At 34.4% G+C, this 26,794-nt stretch overlaps 1 protein-coding gene across 6 annotated transcripts in view; it reads left to right on the plus strand.

The window, feature by feature from the left end:
- Positions 1 to 311: 311 nt before the first annotated feature.
- SLC24A2 (solute carrier family 24 member 2) overlaps positions 312 to 26,794 on the plus strand; it is a 60,938-nt gene continuing 34,455 nt past the window's right edge. The window contains exons 1-3 of one of the 6 annotated variants that reach the window (XM_087957639.1): positions 312 to 407; positions 1,020 to 1,069; positions 2,121 to 3,178. In XM_087957639.1, coding sequence (XP_087813765.1) covers positions 2,255 to 3,178 — 924 coding nt within the window. In that variant the 5' untranslated portion in view covers positions 312 to 407; positions 1,020 to 1,069; positions 2,121 to 2,254. The other 5 variants (XM_087957645.1, XM_087957640.1, XM_087957643.1 and 2 more) reach the window with 5 other exon arrangements.

Consider the following 26,794-nt stretch of genomic DNA (forward strand, 5'->3'; position numbering starts at 1 on the left):
ACAACCACAACCACAATCCCGTGAGGGATTTTTTTTACTGAGATATAACTCCCCGCAGGAAGCTTCGCGGCTAACGCGAAGTGAGGGCGGTACACATCCCCTCAGAAGCCCGCGCGCACGCCCCCCCCGCCCTTTCTCCTGTTTCTCCTCAGCGTCCGGCGAGTCGGTGGGGTCGCCGAGGCTCGCTCGCGCGCGCGCGAGGGGGGAAGGAGAGGCTTTCGCCGGCGCGTGCCGCTTTGCCTGGGGGAAGAGGAGGGGCAGGCGCGAGTGGGCGTGGCTCCCGTGGTTGAAGCCGGACGGTGAGAGGAATTGCCGGCAGAGGCTGGTTCTCGTGTGTGTGTGTGTGTGCTCGTCTTCGCGGGAGAGCGGGCCGGGCTGAGCCGGCGCTCGTCTTCTCACGTGGCCCGGTAAGAGGCGGTGGCAGCGAGCGGCTGGCCGGGCCGGCGACTCGTCCGTTCTCCTGACCTTCCCCGCGTTTTGCCCGTGGCTTCTGTGGGCGGCGAGGGAGGGAGCGAGCGAGCGAGCGAGTCTCTCGGCTGCGGGAGGGCTGCAGCTGTTTGCGGCGCCTTGGAGAAAGTCCGAGGAAGGGAGCGGAAGAGAGAAAGGCGAGCCCGCGCTTCCCTCTTCCACCTGACCCACCTGCCCGTCGGGGCTCTTGAACCCGGGAAGTGGGGGGGGCAGGCGTCTTCGGTAGGAGCAGGTGATTTGCCCTCGCCGCCTTTAATTTCGAGGCTTTCTTTCTTGCTTGCGCGAACTTTCCACGCGCAAAAGGGGTGGGTGGGATGGAGAACTTCCTCCCGCGAAGTTTTCGCCGCGCCCGCAAAAAAAAAAAAAAAAAAAAGGCATGCCGGGTTTTTTTTTGGGGGGGGTCCCTTTTTGGGAGCGCCCAGCGCGCGGCAATCTGTATCTACCCGGGAGTTAAGAAGTGAGAGCGAGAGGGGATGGTTACTTTGCAGATCAGTGCGGGGCTCTGCACCAAGCATAATTACGTAATTTTAATTACTTCTTTTTTTTTTTAGTAGTGGATCTGCAGGGTGGCTCTTGACTCCGGCTTTTTAATCCGAACACGGTGAGAGAGAACGTGGTTCTTCTTCTTAATGGATTCCCAGAGCTGAATTGGAAATTTTGGTTTGGAATTGTGGGCTTTTTTTTTTTTTTTCTTTTTTTTTTTTTAAGGATTTCAATGATATCGTTTTGGGGAATAATTCCTTAGAAGCAACAGTAAGGTCGTAAGTAGTACAAGGGTTTCTGCATTGCACTGTAATCGGTGTGTTACTAAAAGTGCACAGGAATAAGAATTGAAAGAGAGTAATAATAATAAAAATAAAAATTAACTCTTTAACTCTTAGATATGTTGACAGGAATAGCGTTTTCTGGAAAAGAGGAGATTTAATTTAATTCTCTGGTTGTATATTTACCAACAGACCTGTGATATGGGTAGTTAGAGAAAGATCCAAGGAAATGTGGGAGGTTTTTTGTTTTTTTTAAACATTTTCTGCTTTATTTGAAATTACAGCAAAAGTCATATTCTATTTGGGTATGTTAATTTGAAGATTGATTCACTACTTGGATACTTTTAAAGTACCTAGGTGCCAGTTTATTTGGACTTCGGTTAGACCCATCTAACCAAAATCTAAAATAGCCTTGTGTTTTTAGAAGTGAAGCAGAACATCTTTCCATTTCGTTTCCCTGACAATATTTAAGGTTCATTCTCAGGGTCTTAATATAATAATGAATTTATGCTGGTTAATTAATGCACATAAAATCAGCTTCGATAAATTTGACAAGCATGCCAAGAAAAGTAATAAGTGGAAAGAAAGCTATTATGAAATTATTGCTCTGGAATCATGAAAGAAAGAAAAATTGACACTTTTACAGGAATTAAAGAAACAGAATCAAGGTTCAAATTTGCAATGTAAGATTAGCTTTTGAGATAATTCCAAGTTTCCCAACATGCATAATATTGAGAAATACTGGATAAATTTGCTTTTATTGTAAACTTATTTCATGTTATATAGCATTTTAAAACGTTAAGTCGTGTGTGTACAGGACAATGTTTTTAGGTGTATCTGAGCCAAACACTTCTAAACTGATGCAAATGTTTATCTCTTTAATCACAGCAAAGGCATGAGCTTCGTAAATCCTTGGTTCAGAGAAAACATCAAAGTACCGTTTAACTGAAGAATAAAGGAAGTATGAAAGAAAAACCTATTGGACTCTGAATTCTTGGACCGCAAACAAACTTACTTCAAAAATGGTTCAGTACAAAAATATTGCTGCTCACTTTCTTGAAGAGTGGTGTCTGCAGGAGCCATTGCTTGGCTTTAAGAAACATCCACATATAAGGAAAAAACAGAGACTGATTCGAATAACAGGACTTTTCTTGGGTATTATGGCCATGAGCACACTCTCACTTTCAGTCAGTGCCTTTTTCCAGTTAGAACCTTATAGCACAGAGACAATCAGCAGCCTGGACAGTGAAAAGTCCAAGTCAGTGCATCAAAGAAGTCTATTGGGCTATCAAGAACGGAATCAAAATGATACTCCGGATTCCCCTCTTTCTTCTAAATTAACAGATGATAACCACACAGAACATTCTCAGGGGGACTACCCAACAGATCTTTTTTCTCTTGAGGAGAGACGACGGGGTGCTGTGCTCCTTCATATCATTGGAATGATTTACATGTTTGTAGCCTTAGCTATTGTCTGTGATGAGTTCTTTGTTCCTTCACTGACCGTCATCACAGAAAAACTCAACATTTCTGATGATGTTGCTGGGGCAACGTTTATGGCCGCTGGTGGCTCAGCCCCAGAACTCTTCACTTCTTTAATAGGAATCTTTATATCTCACAGCAATGTTGGCATTGGAACCATAGTTGGATCTGCAGTATTCAACATCCTGTTTGTGATCGGGATGTGTGCTTTATTTTCTAAACAGATTTTGCACCTTACTTGGTGGCCACTCTTTCGGGATGTATCCTTTTACATCCTAGACTTGATACTGCTAATCATCTTCTTTTTGGATAATTTCATTAGGTGGTGGGAAAGTTTAATATTACTGAGTGCATATATAAGCTATGTGACTTTCATGAAATTCAATGTGCAAGTAGAAGAATGGGTGAAAAGTAAATTTAGCAGCAACAAAGTGGATAAAGTATCACCAGAACCTGATGGAAAGGTTAGTTATTACAAAGAAAAAATATTGTAATTATTAATTCTGTAGCCACACTTACATAACCAAAACATACCATTGGTATATATTGCCCTGAAGTTTGTATGCCAGGAGCAGACTATTTTAGCTTAATGTTTTTATCTAAATAACATTTCATCGGAGTTTTGTGTCTACAGGTATGAATCAATATGTGGTTAACAATCACTAAGTGTTTAATACTGCTATAAAAATTATTATTGAAATAGTAATAGGACAGTTTCTAAAGCCAAGCAAAGTATCAGACAAGCCCATATAACATTATCTGAATGCAATCACTGTTTGCTTCACCGTTGAAAATAACCAGGGTAAGATTTACGCTGAAGAAGAAAAGGCAATATAATTAGTTATCCTGCTTCCAAATCAATGCATAGTGTGTTGTGGATGTGTTATGCTGTTCGGTTTATGCATTATGCCAATCTGATAAGCAGTCTTTACAGTTTGCAATTCTGCTTTTGATCTCTTCTGTGGCATGAAATGTACTACTCACAAATATTGTAGGGAGGAAAAAGTTGACTCCTCACAAAATGTGGCCTAGTATTTCTCCTATATGTCAGAGATACCTGTTAGAAATTTGCTGCAAATATGAAGATTTTATGACAAAAAGTCTTTGGCGAAGTCTTTGTGAAAACTCTGGGAGTTTTCACATCTGGGTTATTTATGTGTGTGACTCATGCCTCAATTTCTTAATATTGGCCTCATTCAATTATTTGTTAGATAATTTTGGAAATGCAACTGATTTTTGTAATAGAATGGATATAGCCATTCCACAGTTTTGCATGTGAGCTTTTGTATTCCATAGAAAGTCTGCATTCCATTAGGCTTAAGATGACAACTCATGTTCATTTCAAAGGGATTAGAAGTTATTTCTATTGTTATAGCTTAGTTTGATTGCAGGTGTATTTATGACAAAAGACAGATTTCCCACTGGAGATGATGTAATTTGACACTTCTTCATGTTTAAATAATTCAAAATAGATAACCTTTTAATCATGTTTAAGAGCAGCTAAGTATATCCAACCCTAGTTTACTATTTAATTATTGTGATCAAAGATAACAAAGTTAGGGAACATGCATGCCACCAGGAAGAGTGCTTGCTTGGATGAATATTTCTTTAATCAGTTCTTACCCTGGTTAAGGAACTAAATTTGGAACCTTCTACAATGTGGGAAATTCTGATATGGGGAAATTATAATGAGTACTGAATGAAGAACTGAAAATTATTCTGGATAAGAGGGTTTACTATACTAGAACATATAACTTAATCCCACTAAGTAAGGTTTCAAATTATGTTTATTGCTAGATGAATATTCTTTCACTGAAATTCTTCAGAATAAATACATAGTTGCAAGGTTGTTAAAGTAATGTGAAGAAAGATTTTGATAAGAATTTATATGATTAAAAATACTTTATATTCATGTTTTTTGTGTAGTTACTATAACAAGCACAAAAAATAAATGTTGCACAGTGACAAGTTTTCAACTTTATCAAGTACTGAATATTATGGTTTTAAACCAAGGTACAGTTTTTCTTGTATGAGATTACATTTACGCCATGTGCCTAATCTATTACAGTACTTGGGGTTGATAAATATTTTATTCTTTGTTAGATTTATATTCTGCTTTTCATTCAGGAGTTTATTAGTCAAACTGGCTACTGATGTGGAGATTTGGTAGGAGTATGAGGTTGTCATTCATTCCACTTTAGTACTGCTGAGTAGCACATGGACTTCTTTTAGGCTTTAGGTGGTGGTTAGGCTTGATGTGGTGGCGCAGTGGTTAGAATGCAGTACTGCAGTCCACTTCTGCTGACTGCTAATTGCCAGCAGTTTGGCAGTTTGAATCTCCCCAGGCTCAAGGCTGACTCAACCTTCCATCTTCCAAGGTCGGTAAACTCAGGACCTAGATTGTTGGGGGAAGTATGCTGACTCTGTAAACTGCTTAGAGAGGGCTGTAAAGCACTATGAAGTGGTATAGAAGTCTAAATGCTATTGTTATTGAATGATTGAATTCACCATAATATACATCGTGATGCTTCACTAGCTTCCCATAATGGCCTACAAAGTTATGGTTCATCATTTATTGTGGTTGATCAAGTAATATTTTGTCTTGAAAGAGCTTTGTAATGGACACTGTTAATTCATTTTTAAATTCATATGTGTGGTGTTGTATTGATTGTTCACAATATTATAATAAACATTATGAAGGAACAAACATAATGATAAATAACATTGATAAACAATTAATTTTAGTTAAAATATTAACAGAATACCAATTAAAATATACAGTATCCATATCTGACATAGCATCAAGTTACAAATGTGCAATATTAGGACATAAATGCTTCTTTATGGAAGAAAGTATTTACTTATGTATTAACATCAACCAATGATTTGATCAACCCTCAGGCCTTGGATCTACCTTTTTCTAACCTAGGTCTCCTTTCTTGATGGCACTCATAATATACCAAATAGGATGCTTGGAAAGCCTATTCATAATTTCATGGAGAAATTATTATTTCATGTAGGCAAGACCCATAGATTTATATGTTAAACACTTAAAATTGAGCTCAAAAAGCAAGAGGAAGCCAGTGTAATTAAGCCAGAAGAGATGTCATGTTCCCAAAAGGAATAATAGAGGTTATTGCATTCTGGGTTTATTATATTTTTCCAGTTTTCTTCAAATGCATTCCCATGTGACTGCATTACAATAATCTATCCAGGAGGTAAGGAGGGAGGAAATCACAAAATTCAGTTCAGGTCTACGCTGGATAAAGTGAAGTTGATAACTCATACAGCTAAAAGAAAAGCATCCTTCGCCTCTATTCCTCGCCAAGTACTCATGAGATCAAGTAGTATCCTAAAGCTACACACTTCTTGGAGTGGAAATACAATCCTTGCCAGTGCAAGGAAAATGCCCCTTGTACTAGAGTTATCACCAACAACCAAACCCACTAGATCCAGGTTTACAGTTCATCAGTACCACAGTCTGGTCCAAGGAGGAGCTGATTACAGGGACTAATGCATCGTGTGAAAATAGAAGAAAACAGAAAGCTGTCTAAATCGAGCTTTATACCTCCTGACAATCATACCCCGAGTTTTCATATAAATATTGAAGAATATAGGAGATGGAACAGAAACCTGTAGTTCCCTAACAACTCTAATCCCCTTATATTGGACTCCAGAAGCTGCCATCGAGATAGGAGCAGCACCATGATAGTATCTGATCTCCAAATCTCAAGTGCTCCAGAAGGGCTTAGTAGCAATAACAAAAAGCTGCTGAGGGATCCAGGAGTACTGGCAGAGGGACACTTTCCCCATTACAGTCTTCAGTAGATCATCCGTCAGAACAATCAAAGTTGTCTTGGCTTGGTCTTGCCTGAAATCAGACTAAAACAGCTTCAGATAACCAGGAGTGTTTGAAATTGGTCAGCCAGCTTGTTGGAGAAACTAACTTACAATTGTTAAAAACAGAGGAACTGAAGTTGTTTGTTTCCATTGAGAGTGCTCTGGTGTATAGGTTTACTCAGAAATAAGCTCTGTGAGATTTAATGAAATTATTTCCAGATAAGTGTTTTAATGCCTTCGGCTCTGGGAAATATTTTGGAAATTTGGCCTTAATTTATAATGCAGATGGAATTTGTAAAGCTTGTAACATGATATTTCCATCTTCTCGGGCAAGCATTACATCAGTCTTTGGACACTGCTAAAGCAATTATTGAAGTGGTAGTCTTTGCAGGGCAGATAATATGCCTTGCAATGACATCTGTTATTGATGTTCTGTATTGCAAGGACATTATAGTAGTCAAGGACAACTAAAGCAATATTGTGATCAAGAATCAAGAGGAATTGATTTTGATTGCTAAGTATTTCTATACAGAGTATTTAATTTTTAAAAAGCAGCAGCAACCCATCATAAAAAATAAAAATACATTTATCTGGCAGTATTTCAGTATGGAGAACTGACCAGCTGAAGTTCTTTATTTTGGATCTACAGGTACCCAAAATGCCCTGTAGTGTTTGCAAATCTGGAAAGGTGTTAGCCAAAAAAAATTGTTGTCCCTGGTATTTATCTTTTAAGACTACAGTAGCCTAAGGGAAGGTCAGGAGAGTTCTAAGATACCTAATTAAAGAACCAAAAGGCTAAAGGGTAATCCTAGCAACAAATCTGCAGTCCTAACAAAATGTACACAGTCCCAATTAAAAAAGAAAAAGAAATAAGCTGTAAATATTCTGGAAAAAACTACTGGTACAGTAGACGCTCTAAGAAAATATCTAAAAACAAAAGCTGAGGAAGAATTTAAACATTATGAGTATGATGGATAGGTTTGCATTTAATTTTAACATTTGGTGAAATCTAGGGCTGCATGAAATCATAACACTTCAGACCTATATATTACCTAGAATTAAACCATTTAGAGTTCATTTTTTAAAATCCTCGTAAATTTGTATGAGATAGAAGCTTAAATTAATCATGTTTTTTTTTTCAACAGCTCTAAAATGTTTTGTACTAATCAGTTTTTAAATCACAGAAAAGCTAGTTTCTTAGAGTAAATATAAGAACATAAGAAAAAATGTACGGTAATTCTTGTTCATCACAGCTGTGAAAAAGTTGCCATTTTGTTTACAAAGCTTTGGTAAATAGGAGATATTAATGTATTGTATAAACTGACCAGAGTTGTACTAAGTTGGAGAGTTACAGGTTAAACTCCAAGCAGCAGGAAAGGAAGCAGCTTTAATACATAGTGTAAAAAAAACTGCAAGAGGTGGAATCAGGATGTTTAGCTGTTGTATAAGAATTGATATAAAGATGCAAAATGGGAAGATACATAGTTACAAAAGGATAATGGTTATTGCATTTGGCATAGGTTATTTGTAAAACTGCTTCTCATTCAGTATAAGCACACTGTAAAAATACATGGAGAAAATTGAAAAATTATGCTTCATGGGGATCTTAAATAAAAATTTCACAAGGGAAACAGATGGGAGAAAGTCTATCCATATCACTTTTTCTTTGTTCTTCATAAAGATACTGCTTTGTCAACAATTATCAAAGAAATAGCACAATACAAGGCTCTCCATTGGGGTTAATATTAGCATTTCTTACGCTGCTCTTTCTTTTTAAATTTCATTTAAATTCCCTTTAAATTTCTCTTAGTTAAGTAACTTTTAATGTATGTCATTCCCAAAAATGTTTTAAATATTTCTCTTCATAGAAGCATTTGTTTCAAAATTTACTGTTCCCACAAAACCCAAGAAAACTGTGATAGCTTTGACAGGTTCTATAGGTTTAATTGTTCACAAAAATAAACATTTTTGACAAAAAAAATTCCCAGGCTGTCCCCCAAAAGTGATTCAAAAGATTTTCTCATTATTTCACTTGTTTTGTTTAGCATCTGCTGACTATTGAATAGATCGGTTTTAAAAATCACTTTTAGTTTGCTGCATTGTTTTCAGAAACATGCATCTGCAAGAATTACAGAATAAAAAGATTCTATTTGCCCACATAAATATTTTTAATTATATACCTAATTACAAGATAGGTAGGTAGGTAGGTAGGTAGGAAGGTACATGGGAAACATCTAAAGTGGTGACTTTGGGAAAGTTTAAAGTAAGGAAATGTAAAATAATTTATTGTAATAGGATATGTGATTCTCTTTTGGCTAGTGACTCTTAATCTTCACCAGAAACATTCAGATCTGGAAGATATAATGAAATATTTCAATTTGAATATTGACTGTTTTTATAATTAGAGTTGACATGGACTTTTATACAATCAGACTCTTACTTGCATAACAAGACTTGCCCTTGCTTTCCCCTCCTCCCCTTCTCATAATCCTCTCAAGTAGATTTGGTGTGGGGGAATCCATTCTGCTGGCAGATGCATTCCCATCAGCAGGTAGAGATTATTGAATAAAATTAGTAGTGTTTTGGTATCTGATGAAATTAAGTATTATTATTCGTTGCTCACTGGAGAAAAAAAACACCCCAAAATGTATGTTGACTTTAATCAGGACCAACCAAATTATATAAAAGCATATCCACTTCTCAAGTGCTCTAGAATTCTTCAATAGACAAAAGGTTAACAGTCCCCTCCCAAGGGAATATAATAATGTACACATTTCCCTAAGAGAAAATTGGGACTTTTAGTTCCAATTAGTCATATAAAGGAATGAACTATAGATTAAACAAACAATCATTTTACCCCACAATCCTTTGCTGGACTACTTCTAAATATTAAGTTCAGTGGAACTGACCTGTCACATAAATAATCATTTCTAATATTTGACATATTTAATTGTAAGTGAGACATGTTGGTCTCTAATGCAAGTTACATTGAAAACCCCAATGACAATTCCTGAAAATTATTGCACTGTTGATGGTCTTTGATCCTAGAAAGGTGTTGTCAATATTAGACTGATTCCAAAGCAGTTGAAAATTATCATTCAGCTCTAGATCGATGGCAGTTGTAACTGGAATTATATTTTTGGAACTTTTATAGACATCTTCAAATGATGGCAAATTTAGAAAATTCTCATTTTTCACAAATTAAGATATCTAAAGAGTCTTAAATGGCCTAGTGAGTGGCCTTAATAGCTCTATAGAAGGACACCCCTGTAGAAAAGAACAGTGTAAGAGAGAGAGAAATTCACATATATGTATGTATGTATGCATGTATGTACATATGCATGTGTATGTATATGTACATATACATACACACATACACATATATATTTATATTTATATATATATTTATATTTATATTTGAATGTATGTATGTATGTATGGTATTCAGCTTTGTTCGGGTATTTTCCCACGTCATTATAGTTGTGCTTTTAAAGTTGTAGCAACGTTTTGGCAGAATCTCATCTGCCATCATCAGGCTTCTGTATTGTGTTCGTCTGTGAGTCAGACTTTCACAGCCGTTTCTGTTTTAAATTTGGTGCTAGCCTACTGCTGTGCCAGAATGGTTTTTTCTTCATCCTGATTGGTTGGGAGTCTTGGTCTGTGTTTACTGGTCTTGGAGTTTGCTGTGTTCTGCTTGATTGGTGTTTCTAATATCTTCTGTCTGTTTTGTAGCTTTTTTTTTTCTTGATTGGCTGGCAACATTGTGTTTCCTGTATTGGAGGCTTTTAGTGTGGCTTGGCTCCGAGTAAACGGATGGCTATCATTTATTAGGAAGCTAGGTTTCATCTGGGTCCCTGGTTGGGGTGTGTTTGAGCTGGAGGTATCAGGGGGGATCTGTTTGTGCCCAGATGTTTGCCTGGCTTGTGGTATGGAGATTTGTTTGTTTGTGAGGGCAGGCTTCCAAATAATTGACAGTCTGGTGGAGTCTGGTGGAACCATTCTGACAATACAGAAACCTGATGATGGCAGATGAGATTCTGCCGAAACGTTGCTACAACTTTAAAAGCACAACTATAATGACGTGGGAAAATACCCGAACAAAGCTGAATACCATACATATAAATACCCGCAAAAACTTAAGATACCCACAAAAACTATATATATATATATTCTTAAGTTTTCGCGGGTATACTCACAGATGAACACTATACAGAAGCCTGATGATGGCAGATGAGATTCTGCTGAAACATTGCTACAACTTTAAAAGCACAACTACAATGACGTGGGAAAATACCCGAACAAAGCTGAATGCCATATATATATATATATATATATATATATATATATATATATATATATATATATATATATATATAACAAATATTTTTACAAATATTGAGAATTTTCTTTGGCAATATGCCATTAGGACAGAAAGCCATATACAGTATATCCAAACAGTTTTTATATTGTTCAAACTGTACTGTAAATATATTTCTGAAAAAGTTGAAACTACAGTAATGGATGCAACAAAACACATCACAAATTATACTCAGAAAATAATATTGCAGTAATGCTTATTACTATTGAAATAAATAAAAATAAATGGCATTATGAATAAATATCACGTTCACTTTTTAAACCTGATGGATTATATTTGGCATTCCTAAATCAGTTATGAATCATTCTAAAATTTATCTATTTGATTTAGCTTTTCAGGTTTCTTTGATCAAGAACCAGGAGAAGTGGCAAAGTTGTACTGCAAACTTCAGTGATTTTTGTAAAAACACTGATTTTAGTAAAGTTTGATATGGTTCAATGAAGCATATCTCACATTAACCAAAATGCCCCTGAGATCATTTAGCATATAGTAGTTATTGTTAGAAGATCCTGAATATATAATCTAATATAAGCTTAAAACTAGGGATTTTCCTAAAAATAAAATTCATAAGGAAGAACTAGAGACAATGTGGTCCTGATATTTTATGGCTTTATGACAAAGAATGACACAGCAGATCAATTTCATAGCTATTGAGCATACATCAAAGGAATTAAGAGCATGAAAATGGAAGTATATGGACCATCAAATGTATCTTACTTCTTCATATTATAAAGCTAATTATTTTCTTTCGTTAAGCAAAATCACTCATTTTATTTTTTAAATCTTAACTATTTAAATTTATTTATGTAAATACTGTAGTTGTATTAAATTAAATTTTATACATTAGGAAATAACTTGGGGGAATGAAATATTGATATTGTGCCAACCTAAAAGGTGATAAACTTTGTGGAAATCTTGAATTTTGCTACTTTATATGCACTTAACCTTCCACTGTAATCTCTATAGGTAAACTCAGTTGTGTTCTCAGGGTTTGTCATGTCCAAATCTACTAATAATTCTTGAACATAATAGTTAAACAACAAGAAAGCATTAGGTTGATGGATACAATTCTAGAATATAACTGTATACATATTGTTTATATTAAAATAAAATCATGCTTGAAAAATTGCAATACATTTTTTTGCATTTCAAATTGTGGAAGAAAAAGGAACATGAAAACAAAGCAAACGTGTCTGGTTTTTAATTTTTGCTGGAAAGCCGATTCAAAGTAGTGTAAGAAATTGCCAGTTTTTGAGTAGTGAAAGTACATGTGAATTTTTTTTTACCTTCATTTAATCCAATTGTACAGTCAGAAAGGCATATTCTACAGAGTTCACTGAAATCATGGCTTAAAAGCTATGGTTTTAATGATTAATGAAGACAAATGAATCAATAGAATATAGACTCTCAGCATCTTAATACTGCTTAGTTTTTGTATTTGGATTATATGGCATTTCCCAGTAAGGCATTAGTTGTAGAAGCATAGAGCCAAGGATATCAGAAGCACTTTGTGCATTTTTTTCAGACCTCATTGCAAAAGTAGCTACTTCGTGTTGGATAGAAGAGGTTTTTTTTCCCAGGCGTTCTTATCACATATTAAAAGCAACAAAGTCAAACCAAAGAAATGTGTTGGATATAATCAATATTAGCTTGATGGAATGAAATAGTAAAAAGCCAATGTAACATTTTGGCATTGCTTTGGCTCAAAACCACAGGGGTCCCCAAACTTGGCAACTTTAAGGCTTATAGCTGGCTGGAGAATTCTAGGAGTTGAAGTCCACAAGTCTTAAAGTTGCCAAGTTTGGAGACTTCTGCTCTATATGGTTACAGGTATTACTTCAAGATAAAATAAAGAACAATTTCAATAAAAGAAAAATCTTAACATGTTTACAGAGACAAACTTTGTACAGTGACAAATGAATTTCACCATTGGCAATAAGATTTGCCAAGTCGTAAGGCACCAATTAAATAACTGTTTAATATCAAATAAATAATATTGGATGAAATAACAATATTCTTAGGCATGGAATATCTTCTACAATTTAATTTTAAAATATATTAGAAAAAAATTGAAATCTCCATCTCAGGTTCATAAGAAAAATATAAATTTATTTTGGTGGTGGTGTTGTTTTTGGATGAATATAATCTTGACTGGTTGACTTGTCAAAGTCTTAATGTTCTGTATATTATGGAAAAATGAGTTTTATTCTTGAAATAGTTACCTGTGAACCGAGGAGAGTGGATGCTTTATGTCCACTGGGAACAGGTGCTGTTGAAGGGGAAAGAATAAATGGCAGGCACCTCTATGGTGGAGGTCTTTTAAGATATATTATATCTGGCCAGACAGTTTGAGTGAGGAAAGATTTGTTTGGTTGAATTGACCATTTTTTGCAACATCTAAATAGGAGTTTTTTCTCTTATTCGTTGTTATCCCATCTTTTCCCAGTTGACCAATCTTCAATATTTATGGAATTATTTTTCCTCCATGAATTTTGTGTGCATTTTAGTAAATGTTAGTAAATGTTAGAATGATTGGTATATAGTCACTGAATGCTATATGTACCATGGTTTATTTAATAGCTAGATAATGTAGTCATTCAATTAATATTTATTTCTTTTTTCTAACCCTTGCTTTTGTTAGATTGTGGATTCTGGCAGATACGTACTATATGCAAGAATATCATATATAACATTGATTGTGGAGAAGAATATCTAGAATTGGTTTCAGATGGACTTGTCAACTGTGGGTTAACAAAGTAGAGAAATAGGGCATTGAACAGCTTTTTTGTATGTTTAGGATTTGGATTTTGGGGAGAGGGCTGCTCTTTTGTGGAAATCATACTAAATTCAGAGTTGACTTCCTTTCAGTTGAATGTTTTATAAGGATTAATGATCACATTAAAAGCAACAAAGTCAAACCAAAGAAATGTGCTGGATATAATCAATATTAGCTTGATGGAATGAAATAGTAAAAAGCCAGTGTAACATTTTGGCATTGCTTTGGCTCAAAACCACATTTTTTTTGTTTTTGTTTGGTTTTCATGGGTTCCATAATTCTCTACAACAGGATATCAGTTACCAATTTTCTGAAGATTGGCTCAGTTTATGAAAATCGCCTTTTTATGTCATAGAAGTAAACGTGACTAGTTTTTGAAAGCTATATAGACAACTGGTATTAGATGTGTTTTCAAGCACCACCAAAAAGTAGCATATGACAAGCTAAATTTAGATACCGGCTTGAATATATTTATTTGAGAAAACCCAGCTGAATTTTCATACTCCATTCTCCATTCATGTTGGTTTAACTTGGTTTTTAACTTGTCTGGTGTATTTCTAGCAGCAGATATATTTAAAGTCATTATTTGTGAAATTTGTACTTAAAATCTTAATAATTTTGCAAGATTTTCAAATAAAAATTATTAATAGAAAAATCTTTTAACGAATGAAAAAAATTAATTCAGAGACAAGCAATTACCTTGTTATTATGATTCAGATAATAAAAATACTAAACAGCGCAATTGATATTAGCAGCCCAATTGTTTTTCATGATTTATTGATGGACATTCCATATAGAAATAATACAGTCTTTAAACAAACAATATGTATGGTGGAAATAGAGCAGAAAATAAGCAATAAGTTATGAACTAGTATCATTGTCAAGACAAACAGTGATTCTTAGAACTCTCTGAGATAATTATAGATTAAAACCTAATTACATTTGGAATCCGTCTACTGAACTATGATTTTGTCATCATTTAAGTAACTGCCATATTAGCAGGCATGGAATGGTTTCATTTGATACCAGTTCTGCCAGTTTTATTTAATTTAATTACCTCAGGAATGGACATCAACAAAGAAAAGATTGGAAAATACGAATTATAATTCCAATTTTATAATGTCACCATTGTGTTCGGATGAAGCAACCATAACAGCAGCATCTTTCTTAGTACTTCCTGGTCATCCAGATTATATAGAAAAAGTCAACTTGTCCCTTGCACTTTACATTACTCCCAGTATTATTAGTTATTAAAAAATCAATTGAGAAACTGTGAAAGGTACAATTTTATTGAAAATAGTAGCCATTGCACGCTGCTTGTATTATCATTTGCTCTGTAAACTGCTTTGAGATTAAAAGAAGATAGATATGAACACTAGGAAAATAGTAAATGGAATGGAACAACAGTGATCAGAACAATGAATGTTATGGAAAAACTCTTAAAAGTTCAACGTATTTATTTGAACTCCATGGTCAAAAGCATTAGAGATATTATTTACAGTTTTCTGTAGATCAATGACAAAAACTTTCCACAGCATTCTACATTTTGCTTTTAGTTTCTGTCTCAATCCAAATTGAACCTATGGGAATTCAGCCATTACTATAAAATCACTACACAAGTAAATTATTAATTAGAACCTATCTGTTTATCACTAAGCAAAAACTGAATTTGAATAATATAGTATAAAGCTATGGTACAAATGCATCTTTATTATTTTATTCATTTGAGAAATGGAAAATGTCGAGGGAATTATATCTGACAAAATCAGTGGAACATGCCAAAAGATTCTTAAAAAGGGAGGGGGACATAATTTAATAATCTTTTTACGGAAGCTATATTGGCTAATTCCACTTCTCTAACCCCCAGCCTTTGTAATATCACTCTCTGTATACATTATATTATACACATCATATTATACACATTATATTATACAAATCATACTCTAAACAAGATAAGATTACAGGAAATTGCTAAACGAAGTCATTTTTATGACCTTTTTGCCATGAGTGTTAAGCAATTCACTATGGTTGTTAAGCGAATCATGGAGTCATTAAGCAAACCCAGCTTTTTCCATTGACTTTGTTTGTCAGAAGGGAAGGTTGCAGTTGATAATTACATGACTCCCATATAAACATATGCCAGTTGCCAAACATCCAAATTTTGACAACGTAACTGTGGGGATAACGCAATGGTCATGAGTGCAAGGACCAATGATAACTTACTTTTTTCACTGCTATAACCAGTTGCTAAGCAAATGGTTGTAAATTAAAGATTACCAACATTGCATTATTGTTTTAGTGCCTTCTAGTAAATGTTTCTTTTTATTTCAATTATATTTGCAGCTCACGAGATTCTTAAGATTTGTTCAAAGCGATAAAATTTTGTGATTAAGTGGAGATTTAAATCTACTTCAATTGGGTAAAACTCCAATAAACCTATTAAAAGTAAAAACCTATTAAAGAAGATAAGGAAATTATATGCTTGTTAAAATTTTAACCCCTTTTTTCAGTTTTAAAGAAAGAGATCCCAAAGAGGGTGACAATTAAAAGTTGATTACTATAAATTGAAACAATTAGAACATTAGTGACTCAGTAAAAATATCTTAAAATAATGTTTTGAAAACTTAAAAATTATGATACAAGATATCAGCTGGATCAGAAAACACAGCAATATCATTTTGACTAAATATCTGCTTAAATATAATCCAGATGTACCCCATTCAAGAGCCATTCCTACAGATAGTCTTTGACTTATAACCACAGTTGGGACCGTAATTTTAATTGCTAAGCAAGGCAGCCATAATAAGAGATGACACGTGACCGCCTCTTACCAGCCACAATCCTGGCTTTCCCCAATGCCATTGTTAAGCAAATTTTACCAATCATTAGCTGAGGAGCCATCTCAATCCAAGCCATTTTGGGCTTGGCTCCTCCCATCCCTGAGCTAAGGTAAGGGTCAAACTGCAACTTCCCCACCTGCTTATATATCCCTACCTGCTTATATCCCCCCTCATCTGCAGCTCTGTGGATGTTTGTCAGACTCCAGGAAGCCTCAGATATTTGAGTCCAATCATAATTGTGTTCAACATCAAGGTAGGTAGGTAGGTGGGCAGTTAGGTAGATAGATAGATAGATAGATAGATAGATAGATAGATAGATAGATAGATAGATAGATAGATAGATATTAAATAGGTAGGTAGATGTAGATGGATGGATGGAGGAGAGAGAGAGAGAGCATACGTGAGATACTGCTGTTGATCCAGTAACATTCTTGAGTGTCCTACCACTGAAGAATTTCCAGGCAGTGAAATAGATTGGGAGGCACCTAAAGTACATGTAGCAGAAATTTCAGCAAGAAACTGAATGAAAATTGGGAAATAAAGAACAGTGCCGTGCCTATTATATAGCAATAAATCCTCTGTTTGAGAATAACTGTCCCAAGGAAATATCTCATATGATTCAGGGGCTTTCAACTATGCTCCATAAATTAAATATTGGTGCTTATGGTCCTTTTGTAAGGCAATCACTTGCCTCAGTACTGACCTGGATGCCATAGTTGAGGCAAGTTCAAATTAGAGATCCATTGCCCCATCTGGTCTGGATTTGTGGAATCATTTTCAGCTCGTGATAATGCTTAAAGCTACACATTCAGCCACGTGCACTTATGACCCAATCTGTCGTGACTGATTTGATCTACCCAGGGAGATTAACCAGACAGATCCAGAGTGTAATAAATACATCCTTGTGGAAGAGATGGGTGTCAGATACCTTCAGCATTGTGCATGTTTTTCAAGAAATCCACACTGGGTTTCTTTCATTTTCAAAACAATAATCCAATTGCTAGTACTTCCTAATGTTCCCTTTGGGGAAACATCTTCATAAAGGTAGTGGCTATACAGTTGTAGGCTAAATCACTAAACCGCATGCTTTGTAGATCAATCTCATCAATGAATTAGAGGAAGTAAGATTGAATTTGCAAAATATATTTAAGTGAACCATAAAGTAAGTAAACATGCTAAGGCACACACAGACAAAAAAAAACCCTAACCAAAGTTAAAACAAAGTTGTGCAAATGCAGCCATGTCATCTTTAACTGACCTGATTAAACATATATGAACCCAACCACACTAAATTAAGTAAAGTTATGAACCTGCTCACATTTGGCTAAATGGTGGTGTCATTAATAAAAAGAACTGGAAGTAAAACTCTTGGCAAGAGAATATTTGCATTTCCTCTTGACATAGTCACGCAGTTTCAAAATTCAAGCTAAATGATGACTAAACCGTAGAAAAAGCATTTTAAGACAAATCTCTAATCAGGACCATGGAGAGCTGCTACCAAAATAAATACAGTATGTGGGGCAAGGAACTCTTGGACCTTAAAATATTGTACCATGCCTTTATACACAAAAATAATGGTGGATTCATATTCTCATTTGTAATAAAATTATGCCAGGCATATTTTAGTCTCTTTTACAAGAAGTGTTATGTTAATTAAACTCTAATGGGAAACAAATCAGTCAAATACTATTTTTATAAAAATAAAACTGGAGATCAGGACAGCACAGAAAGTGCTCACAGTTGGTCACCTCTGGATTTGCTTAGAAGAAGATATGTTCCAGATGTGCTGCAGATTAAGATAGAGATGTGTGAGATTAGTTTGATCTCATGCCAAATGCCTACTTACCTTTTTCATTTTCAGTGGGAGAAACAGTTGATTTAACTGGTTCTGAAGCCCCTTAAGCAAGAGTGAGTTAAACAGCCTAATTAAGATTTTACATACATATGAAATTGACTGATGGCTCCATGCAAAATTTATCCTTCAAAAACTTGGTTGTTTACATAGAGGGATGTGATGAAATATATTAAAAGATGCATGTGTTTTGTAAGAATGTGCAAATTGTTCAGTTTCTCTCACTATCCGGGAGTTCACTGGCTATCTTTCTCCCAGTTTCAGGCATATCTATATTTATATTTAATATACAATAACAATTGATATTTCTCAGCACAAGGAAGGCTATTCTGAGGGATTATAAGGGCTAATTATAGATAGATAAACAGGTACTAACGTTAGAGATATCTAGATGTTCTGTAGCTATTATTTCCATAATTTGGTAAAATTTTGCTCTCTAGTATTTTAAACAGAAATTTTTAGAATGTGGAATTTTGAATTGTTTTTCATTACTTTGCTCAGATGTAAAAAAAATCAATACCTACTAGCATGACTTATTTGTATTTTAGAGATGCATTCTGTTTGTGTAACATCCTGACCAAATCCAATGAAAATGAAGGGGAGGAAATAAGTCTCTAAATTTGGCATATAACATAATTAATATTGAAAATGTATTCACACATGCAGTTTCACAGGGTAGTAGATAAAATAATAGTAACATTTTCATTAGTATTTGAGTCCTATTTTTAGAGGTGGCCTTGAACAAATTGAGAATATTTTTTAAAAAATGTAAAATATATATTCCTTTCCCAGATGGAAATGAAATAATTAAAGCAGCCAGATCTTTTTTTCATATGCATGTACAGCCAGTTTATTTTGTTGTGAAAAAAATAGCCATATATGTAGTTATATACCGAGCAGTTTATGAAGTAGTGTTGTAAGGCTGAAAGAGGGGGCACACTGCTTTTATTATTCAAAGAGAGTTGTTTGTACATATTCTTACACACTGCAAAGTATCTCTTTCAAAGGATTTACTCATCCCTAATAAATATAGAATATGCTTTATTTTACTCCTGCAAAAGTTTTATTTGTAGTATATAAATACATGTACTTTTGTGTAAAGGTTTTTATCTGTGGTGAACCAATATGTGTACTTTTGTGTAAAAGACTCAAAAAACAGCATGGTCCAATTCACAATGTTTTAATATCAAAGAAAAGGGTATAAAGAGACTATTTCTGTGTTCTGTTTGGAAGCACAGTCTAATAGATGAAAGCGCCTGTTTGGAAGCACAGTTTAACAGATGAAAGTGCCAGAAATAACTAGATGAGACTCTACTGCATTCCCCAGTAGGGGTGAAACATTTTATCTATAATGAAGAATTTGCTGTTCAGACTTTGTGTTGCTTTTGTTCTGATTAACGGGCAAACAAACTGCATTCCCATGGTAATGGTTGCGTGAAGGAAAGTTGTCTGTTTGAATGACTGTCACAAGGAGACATTAATCATTGCCAAACATTGCATTCAGCAAGTTAGTTTGTAGCCTTTCCAGTATAATTTGTCTTGTTACTTGATTTGCTTTTAAGCCTTTAATTTTTTGTCATGCATCTTAATTCTTAATTTGTATTGTTTAGTACTGTTTACTATTTACTTTCAGTGAGATTACTTCTGAGTGAGGATACTTAGGATCTCAATCTTGCGTTCAGTTATAACCCTTAAGTTGGCTATTCTTTCAAATTGGTGTTGATGCTTGGTATTAAATTCATTTTCTGAAGATAAAAAAAACCCTTACTTCAAATTCACATTGAAACCTAGGTAGTGGAATCTTATCTACCCTACTCATACTGCTAGCAGATAGTTGTCTATCTCTACTTATTCTTCTTATGAGACCCTTACAGTTCTGAGTAATTAGTTCCCATGTCAACTTACCTTACCTTTCCTTACTATTAGGAAGGGTTTCTTTTCTATAACATTCAGTTGGATCTATCTTCCTGAAACTTAAATTCATTATGCTTCATTCTGCACTCTATAATGATAGCAAAAGGTCCTGATTTTTTCCATCTGATTCCTTCAGATATTTTAAGGATCTTAATTTGATCTCCTCTCTTCTCCCTTTTGACTTTTCTGCTCCTGGTCTTCCATTATATTTTCCTTCTGTCCTCTTATTGCCCTCTTATCCTTCTGTTGTTGACCTTCTTTCCTATTCTAGCTTTGTACTTTGATTCTTCTGCTCTTGATCTTCTCTTCTCCTACCTTTGACTCAATTTTCTCTTTTCAAGAATAATCAGTTCTAGTATCTTTAATATTTCTTCATAGGACTTAAGAATAAAGAAGTCAAACGGAGTAGGGAGACTTACGGATGGATATGTGCATTTATGTCATCTAGTCAGTTTGATCTGATTCATGGAAATTGAGCATAAATTTTAAGTTTAAGTTTAGCTTATATTTTATCAATTATTTTTTCCCCAGAAAAAAATGAGAAGCAAATAGTTTACAAACCCACACTAATGGGCAAGGAGAAAGAGCAAATCCTTAGTTAGATATAGGGCCTGAGATGAACTCAATTTGCTAAAAGCACAATGTTTTGAACCATTGAAAACTGGGAAGAAAAGCCTATCCCAATTGTAGAAAACCTCGGAAGTCATGAGTATCTATTATGCCAATATAAGGGTAATTTTAAACACTGATCCACTTTTATGTATTGGAACAGAAAAAGGAGTTCAAGGCTTGCTAGTTCCCATTATACTGGGGGGGGGGGCTTTACCTTACTAGTAAACATTTTGCAGTTATTTTTTTTTCTTGCTGATGTGATCACTAAAGCTTATCCTGAATAAGTCCACGGAACATGAACATTCCCAGCAAACACAGAGTTGGAGGAGTATTTTTGGATAGGGGAGTAGAACTGATGGAAGTAAGCATAGACCTGGCTGTTTATTATGGCAAATTAACATTAAAAACATTTGTTGCCTAATTTAAATAGCACCTATTAAGGGTATAGGATAAAATGTCAGCTTTGGAAGCCATATTTTACTCAGAAGCTTCAAGGCTGCCACATTTAGTGTCTGGGAATTTTTTTGGGGGGGGGATTTCATAGTGAGGTAGAAGATTAGACGCAACAACATTCTTTCTCAAAGAGTCAAGGACATGTTGCCCTGCACATTGAGAGGAGTGTCTGGAGGAATGGAGAATGGTTTGGAAAATTTTGAAAGTTCAGAATATCTGAACATAAAACATCTATAAAACATGTCTCTAAAACGGATAACTAAGTTTCCTATTCATCGAAATGTTATTATCAAGAGAATGAAGAAAACTTTGCCCTAGCAAACTAAGATATAAATTGAATCCTAAAAGTGAAATATTCAGTTATCAAGAATTCTATAACTTAGTCCCTTTCCTTTTGAATAAATCTGGCTGGAGAAGCCAATATAAACACCTTCTTTTTGGATGTTTCCATATCCAATACCTTCAGATGCTCCAAGACTACTATTATTTAATCCACCTTGCAAAACACTGTTAATGCTCCAGACATGGTTTTGGAAAAGATTTTGTTTTTTAAAAAACAAATTTTATTCAATTTTTCACATAAAAACAAAACGCTCTTTTTAGTGGACAACATATTTCCGGGTCATCACTTTTACATACAAATATGACAATAGTTATACATTCATATATGCATGCTTAATTCTATTGTTACCTTTTCCATTTCAAACTTTCCAAAAGGAGAGAAACAAGCAAATTAATCGTAATCTCTTACATTAATCTCAATCAAAACATCTTTTCATTCCATTTCAATTATTTCAAATATAATCCTTTAATATTTATTTTAAAAATAAAAGTAACAATATATGTTTGCCTAATAAAAAAAGTTACCAATGTCTTTCCTTCCTTTTAATAGTCTGTATTGGTTTATTAATTTAAGTAGTTCTTTAATCTGTCATATTTTCTTTCCATCACACATTCTTTCTATAGATTCTGGGTTAATACAAGTTTTAACACAAAAGAAAAAGAAACAAGTATAGGTTTTCCCCCTTTTACTGCTTTGAGTGTGACACCTCAGTGTTTAAAATATACCTTTATTCCCTCATCTTAATTCCGTAGTTACAATAATAATCATTGCATCTTTTCATTTGGATTCCGCAACATATTTTCCCCCCTTAATTTTATTTCTAATTTCAAAAGAAGTAAAAGGGAAAAAATTGACTATTCAATTTCTGGTCACTGATATTAACCTCATTTTTAAACATCTTCACATCCATTTCAATTATTACAATTTCTTCAATAAACCTTAACTTTCCTTTTGAGAATAAAAATAAAGATATATATTCATCTAATAAAAGTTATCAGTATCTATCCTTTAATAATCTATATTACCCTATTTCCTAAGTATTTTTTTAAAATTGCAAATATATTCTTATTACCCCTTGTCACCCTGCAGAATCCCCTTTTTAATTCATCAATTATCTCTGAAAAAACTATTTATTTTCATCATTTTACTATTTCCATAGTTCTTTATTTCATGCACCTGTTTCTTACTGCCTCTCCTCCCCCTCTTTTTCCCATATCTTTTCTCATTCCAGTTTATATCCCTCTCTTTCTTGATATCTTCCTTTCCCCTTTTCTGCTTGGTCTTTCTATCTCTCCTAATTTCACAGGTATTGCCCTTTTTGATTACCTTCTTAAATCTCAACTTTTTAGCCTTCCTTCTTTCCCCTCGTCTTTGTAGTGTTCTTTGTGTTAATTATCTATTTAAGATGGTTTCTCCTTGAATCAACTCCTCGTCCTCTAAAGTTCTTGCTTCTTGTTCTTCAATCGCCATTTCCATTTCTTCTAACACAGAGCAAAGTGATTCGCCTCTTTCCTGTAATAGTTCTCTCATATTTTTAAGTTCCATTTTTAATTCGCGAAGAGATATAATCATTACACACTCTTATATTTTATAATCATTAAAGTCCACAAAAAACACTTTTACTTTCCTTCTTTCTTCTTCCAGTTTTTTAAAGTTCTCAGTTGTTCCAGCCCAGGGTCTATACCAAAGACGTCAATCAATCTCACAATCAGTCTTTCCTTGCTTCTTTCTTCATTCTGGTTCAGCTTTCACTTTCTAAGATTCTTACTTTGTTTCAATATTTCTTTAACATTATATCAACACAAGTTCATACAGAATTCAAGTTTTTGTCAGAGGATGGCACTCTCCATCATACAAAGTCCTCACCTTTTCCCCCTATTTTTTTTATTTAGGGTTTTTCGAGCCTCAATATTCCAGCACAATCCAGTCTCCAATTTGTAAATTTTATTATTATTATTTTTTGACAATCTTAAGTCCAGCTTTATTTTATGCCTGTTTATTGCCAAAATATTTTAGTCCAAATTAATTAAATCTTTAGTTCTGGCTTCTTCCTTTCCGGGTTCAAAGCCCCACTTAGCTGTCAAAATTATTATTATTTTTCCCTGTCTCTTTGTATTTCCGCCGCTCACTTTTCTTAAAAGTTCAATGTTACCTTAATCCTGGGGTACTTTTTGTTTAGTTGTTTCACCCAATTGTCCCGGTTCAGATGTTACCCACCTCTTTCTTCTCTCCTGCACAAATCTTAGTCCAGCTGAGTCCTCCTCTTCGGGGTGGCCACTGCTTCAGTCGTCTTCGGGGGAGGCCAAGCCCAGGAGGGGAGGTGTAGCTCCCCTCAACCTGGCTTGCAGCTTTTCGTTACACCATTGCCCCTCCAAGGCAGCTTCAGCCCCTAATCGCAATGATCGGGGCTCTCTGACGAAAGAGCACGGACCGTAGCCACAGACAGTTGCGATCTATGGTCCATCAGCGAGGAGGGCTCAACCCAGAAGTCCGGAAAAGATTTTGAAAATCAAAAATAATCACCCATCATTTGTTAACTTTTAAAATGCCTGGGATTGAAAAGTGGGACTTGAATTTTGGGTTTTAGTATCTGACTATGAAAATATGTATGTTTCCATAAAACTGTGGGGCCTTTAATAATTTATTTAGTTTACTTTCCTACAATTTTAAAATTTACTGAAATTTAACATCCAAAGATGTTTCATCATTTTAACTCTGGACTTTTCTTCTGTTTGCTGTTTGCTTTGTTACTACTTCATTGTATAGTCTCTTGAGGATTTTTGTGATTTCTGTCATTTAGGTTTATGTAATGATTTTGATTTGGAGAATATTTTTCAATGTTTTGCTTTACTAAACCATATAGGTAGGATTGTTCTCTTAGGTATTTCTATAAAATCGAATGGATAAATGGATAAATCCTTGTGCTGTATCACTACCACTGAAAAAGCTGTAATTCTAAGAATGCAAGTAGAACACATTTTGTGCTAATGTACACTCAACTCCTTAAATGAAGTTAAAAATAATTTCCTACAAATAATACTATCTGTATTAGGTGTTGTCTTTCCACAAATGTGCATACATGCACACACACATACACTAGCATGTGTGCATATATCTATAAACTGATGACACTGTAAGGCTAGTATTCTCTGGATTGATTTCTGAAACTTTATAAAATGTTTAACAAGGTTTTATTGTTTAGAACAAAGTGAGAGGGTTAGATCTTTTTAAAACAATTTTTTGTTAAGTTTCATAGGTCAGTAGTTTGGGTTCCGCAACCCTATCTTATAATAAAAAATATAGAGGTTTCAGAGACAAGAGTATCCATTCTTAAAGCAAACCTGCAGCTCAAATAAACCTGGAATTCAATTAACTTGCAACTTCAGTTCAACTGGTAAACAGGTACATAATCTTTCTGACATACTGTGATTCTTTGCAGAGTAGACTTGTTACAGGATAATACATTAAGCTCCTACTTTGGTAATATGAAAGAAAATATGGCATGATTTGTTGGGACCTTAATGCTCTTAAATGTTTGTCCTGTCCTTAGACCTGATTATCGTAGTTATTAATTAGATAATGGCTATTACTATGATAGATATGGATTGTATGTGATTTAAAAATAAATATTATACAGCATGGACTGAAATGAATGTTAAGGGAAAAATTAAACTTGCAACTATTGGGGAGAATTTCTGTGATAAAACAAAAGTTTAACTAAAGATGATATTTTTGTTTCAAATAATACCTGTTTTGCCAACAGATGTACAATTTAAACAGTGACAAAAAGACATAGCTACATTTATATGGCAAGGGGAAAAACATGAGTGTTAAACAGATGCAAAGGAAAGAGGAGGATTGGGTTTACCATATTTGAAATGTTATTTCACTGCTTGTTTGGTCTGGATGAAAGAATGAATGTTGCTGAAAAACAAAACTTTTACATTGAAAAAGTAATAATTGAGGTTTAGATGGCATGGATATTTATGGTATAATAAAGTTAAAATTAATGTGGATTTAAAAATCATTTTATTAGACATGCTGTATTGATCATATAGAATATGAAATAGATACATATAAGACCAGGTTGTGCCCCAAAGCATCTTTTTGGATCTCAGCTCAAGAAGTATATTATAAAAGAGAAGTGGCAAATCAGATAAATAGTACTGTGGTTTATTAGAAAACTATCAAGGGAATTTAAAAACAAATCAAGGAAACAATTAATAGCAGAAGAATATACTTAGCAGTGGTTTTCCTATTTACAATTACCTAATAAATGGATAAAAAAGGCTTATGGCATAGACAAGAGCAATGTAAGTCATCATTATTTGTATAATGATGATGAATATATGCTTCTAAAATGTACAAACTTTTGTTGAAATTTTTTTAAAAAAGTATAACATAATGTATGGTAAATCCTATTTGATGAAATAAACTGTCTGGGTGTCCCAAAGAAATAATTATTGTTTTGAAACTTTTCATTTTTTGTTTTGATGATAAGATAGGATAGATAATAGAAAGAAGGAGTTATTTGTAACCATACAGCAAGTAGTTAATTTATATTATATTTATAGTAAAGAAGATTGGAAGCCTCTTTGTATCTTCTTTCTTTCCTTTTGCAATTTTAGCATCTTGATTTCCTTCTGCCTTTTCATTTTTCTTACCGTATCATGGTTCCTGTTGGTTTTTAATCTTTCTTAAAATTTGTAATAAAATTGTGTGTGTGCGTGTGTGTGTGTGTATTGTTTCTCCATATTAGGAAGTAGTCCTAGCTGATTTGAAGAAAGCACTTTTATCTAGTTTCTCTTAATCCTTTCTGGACCTCAAATATATCAATAATTATCTAGCTATTGCCTCTTTTTGAGATAGCACATTGAATCATAATATTATTTCTTCAATAAAATTGACTCTTCACACCAGATTTAATATGATTTCTAGCCCTGTTTTGGCATGGAAACCATTTGATTCATTTATCCTTGTACAAGATACCTCCCCCCCCCCTTTCCAAAATCAAGCAAACAATTTCAGCTCCTTGCTCCCATCTTGTGGTCATTTGGAGGTTTGCAGACCAA

This window comes from Notechis scutatus, chromosome 2, assembly GCF_049901735.1.
Source record: "Notechis scutatus isolate UNSWTSFEM ecotype Mainland chromosome 2, rNotScu1.2, whole genome shotgun sequence".
NCBI classification, from domain to species: domain Eukaryota; kingdom Metazoa; phylum Chordata; class Lepidosauria; order Squamata; family Elapidae; genus Notechis; species Notechis scutatus.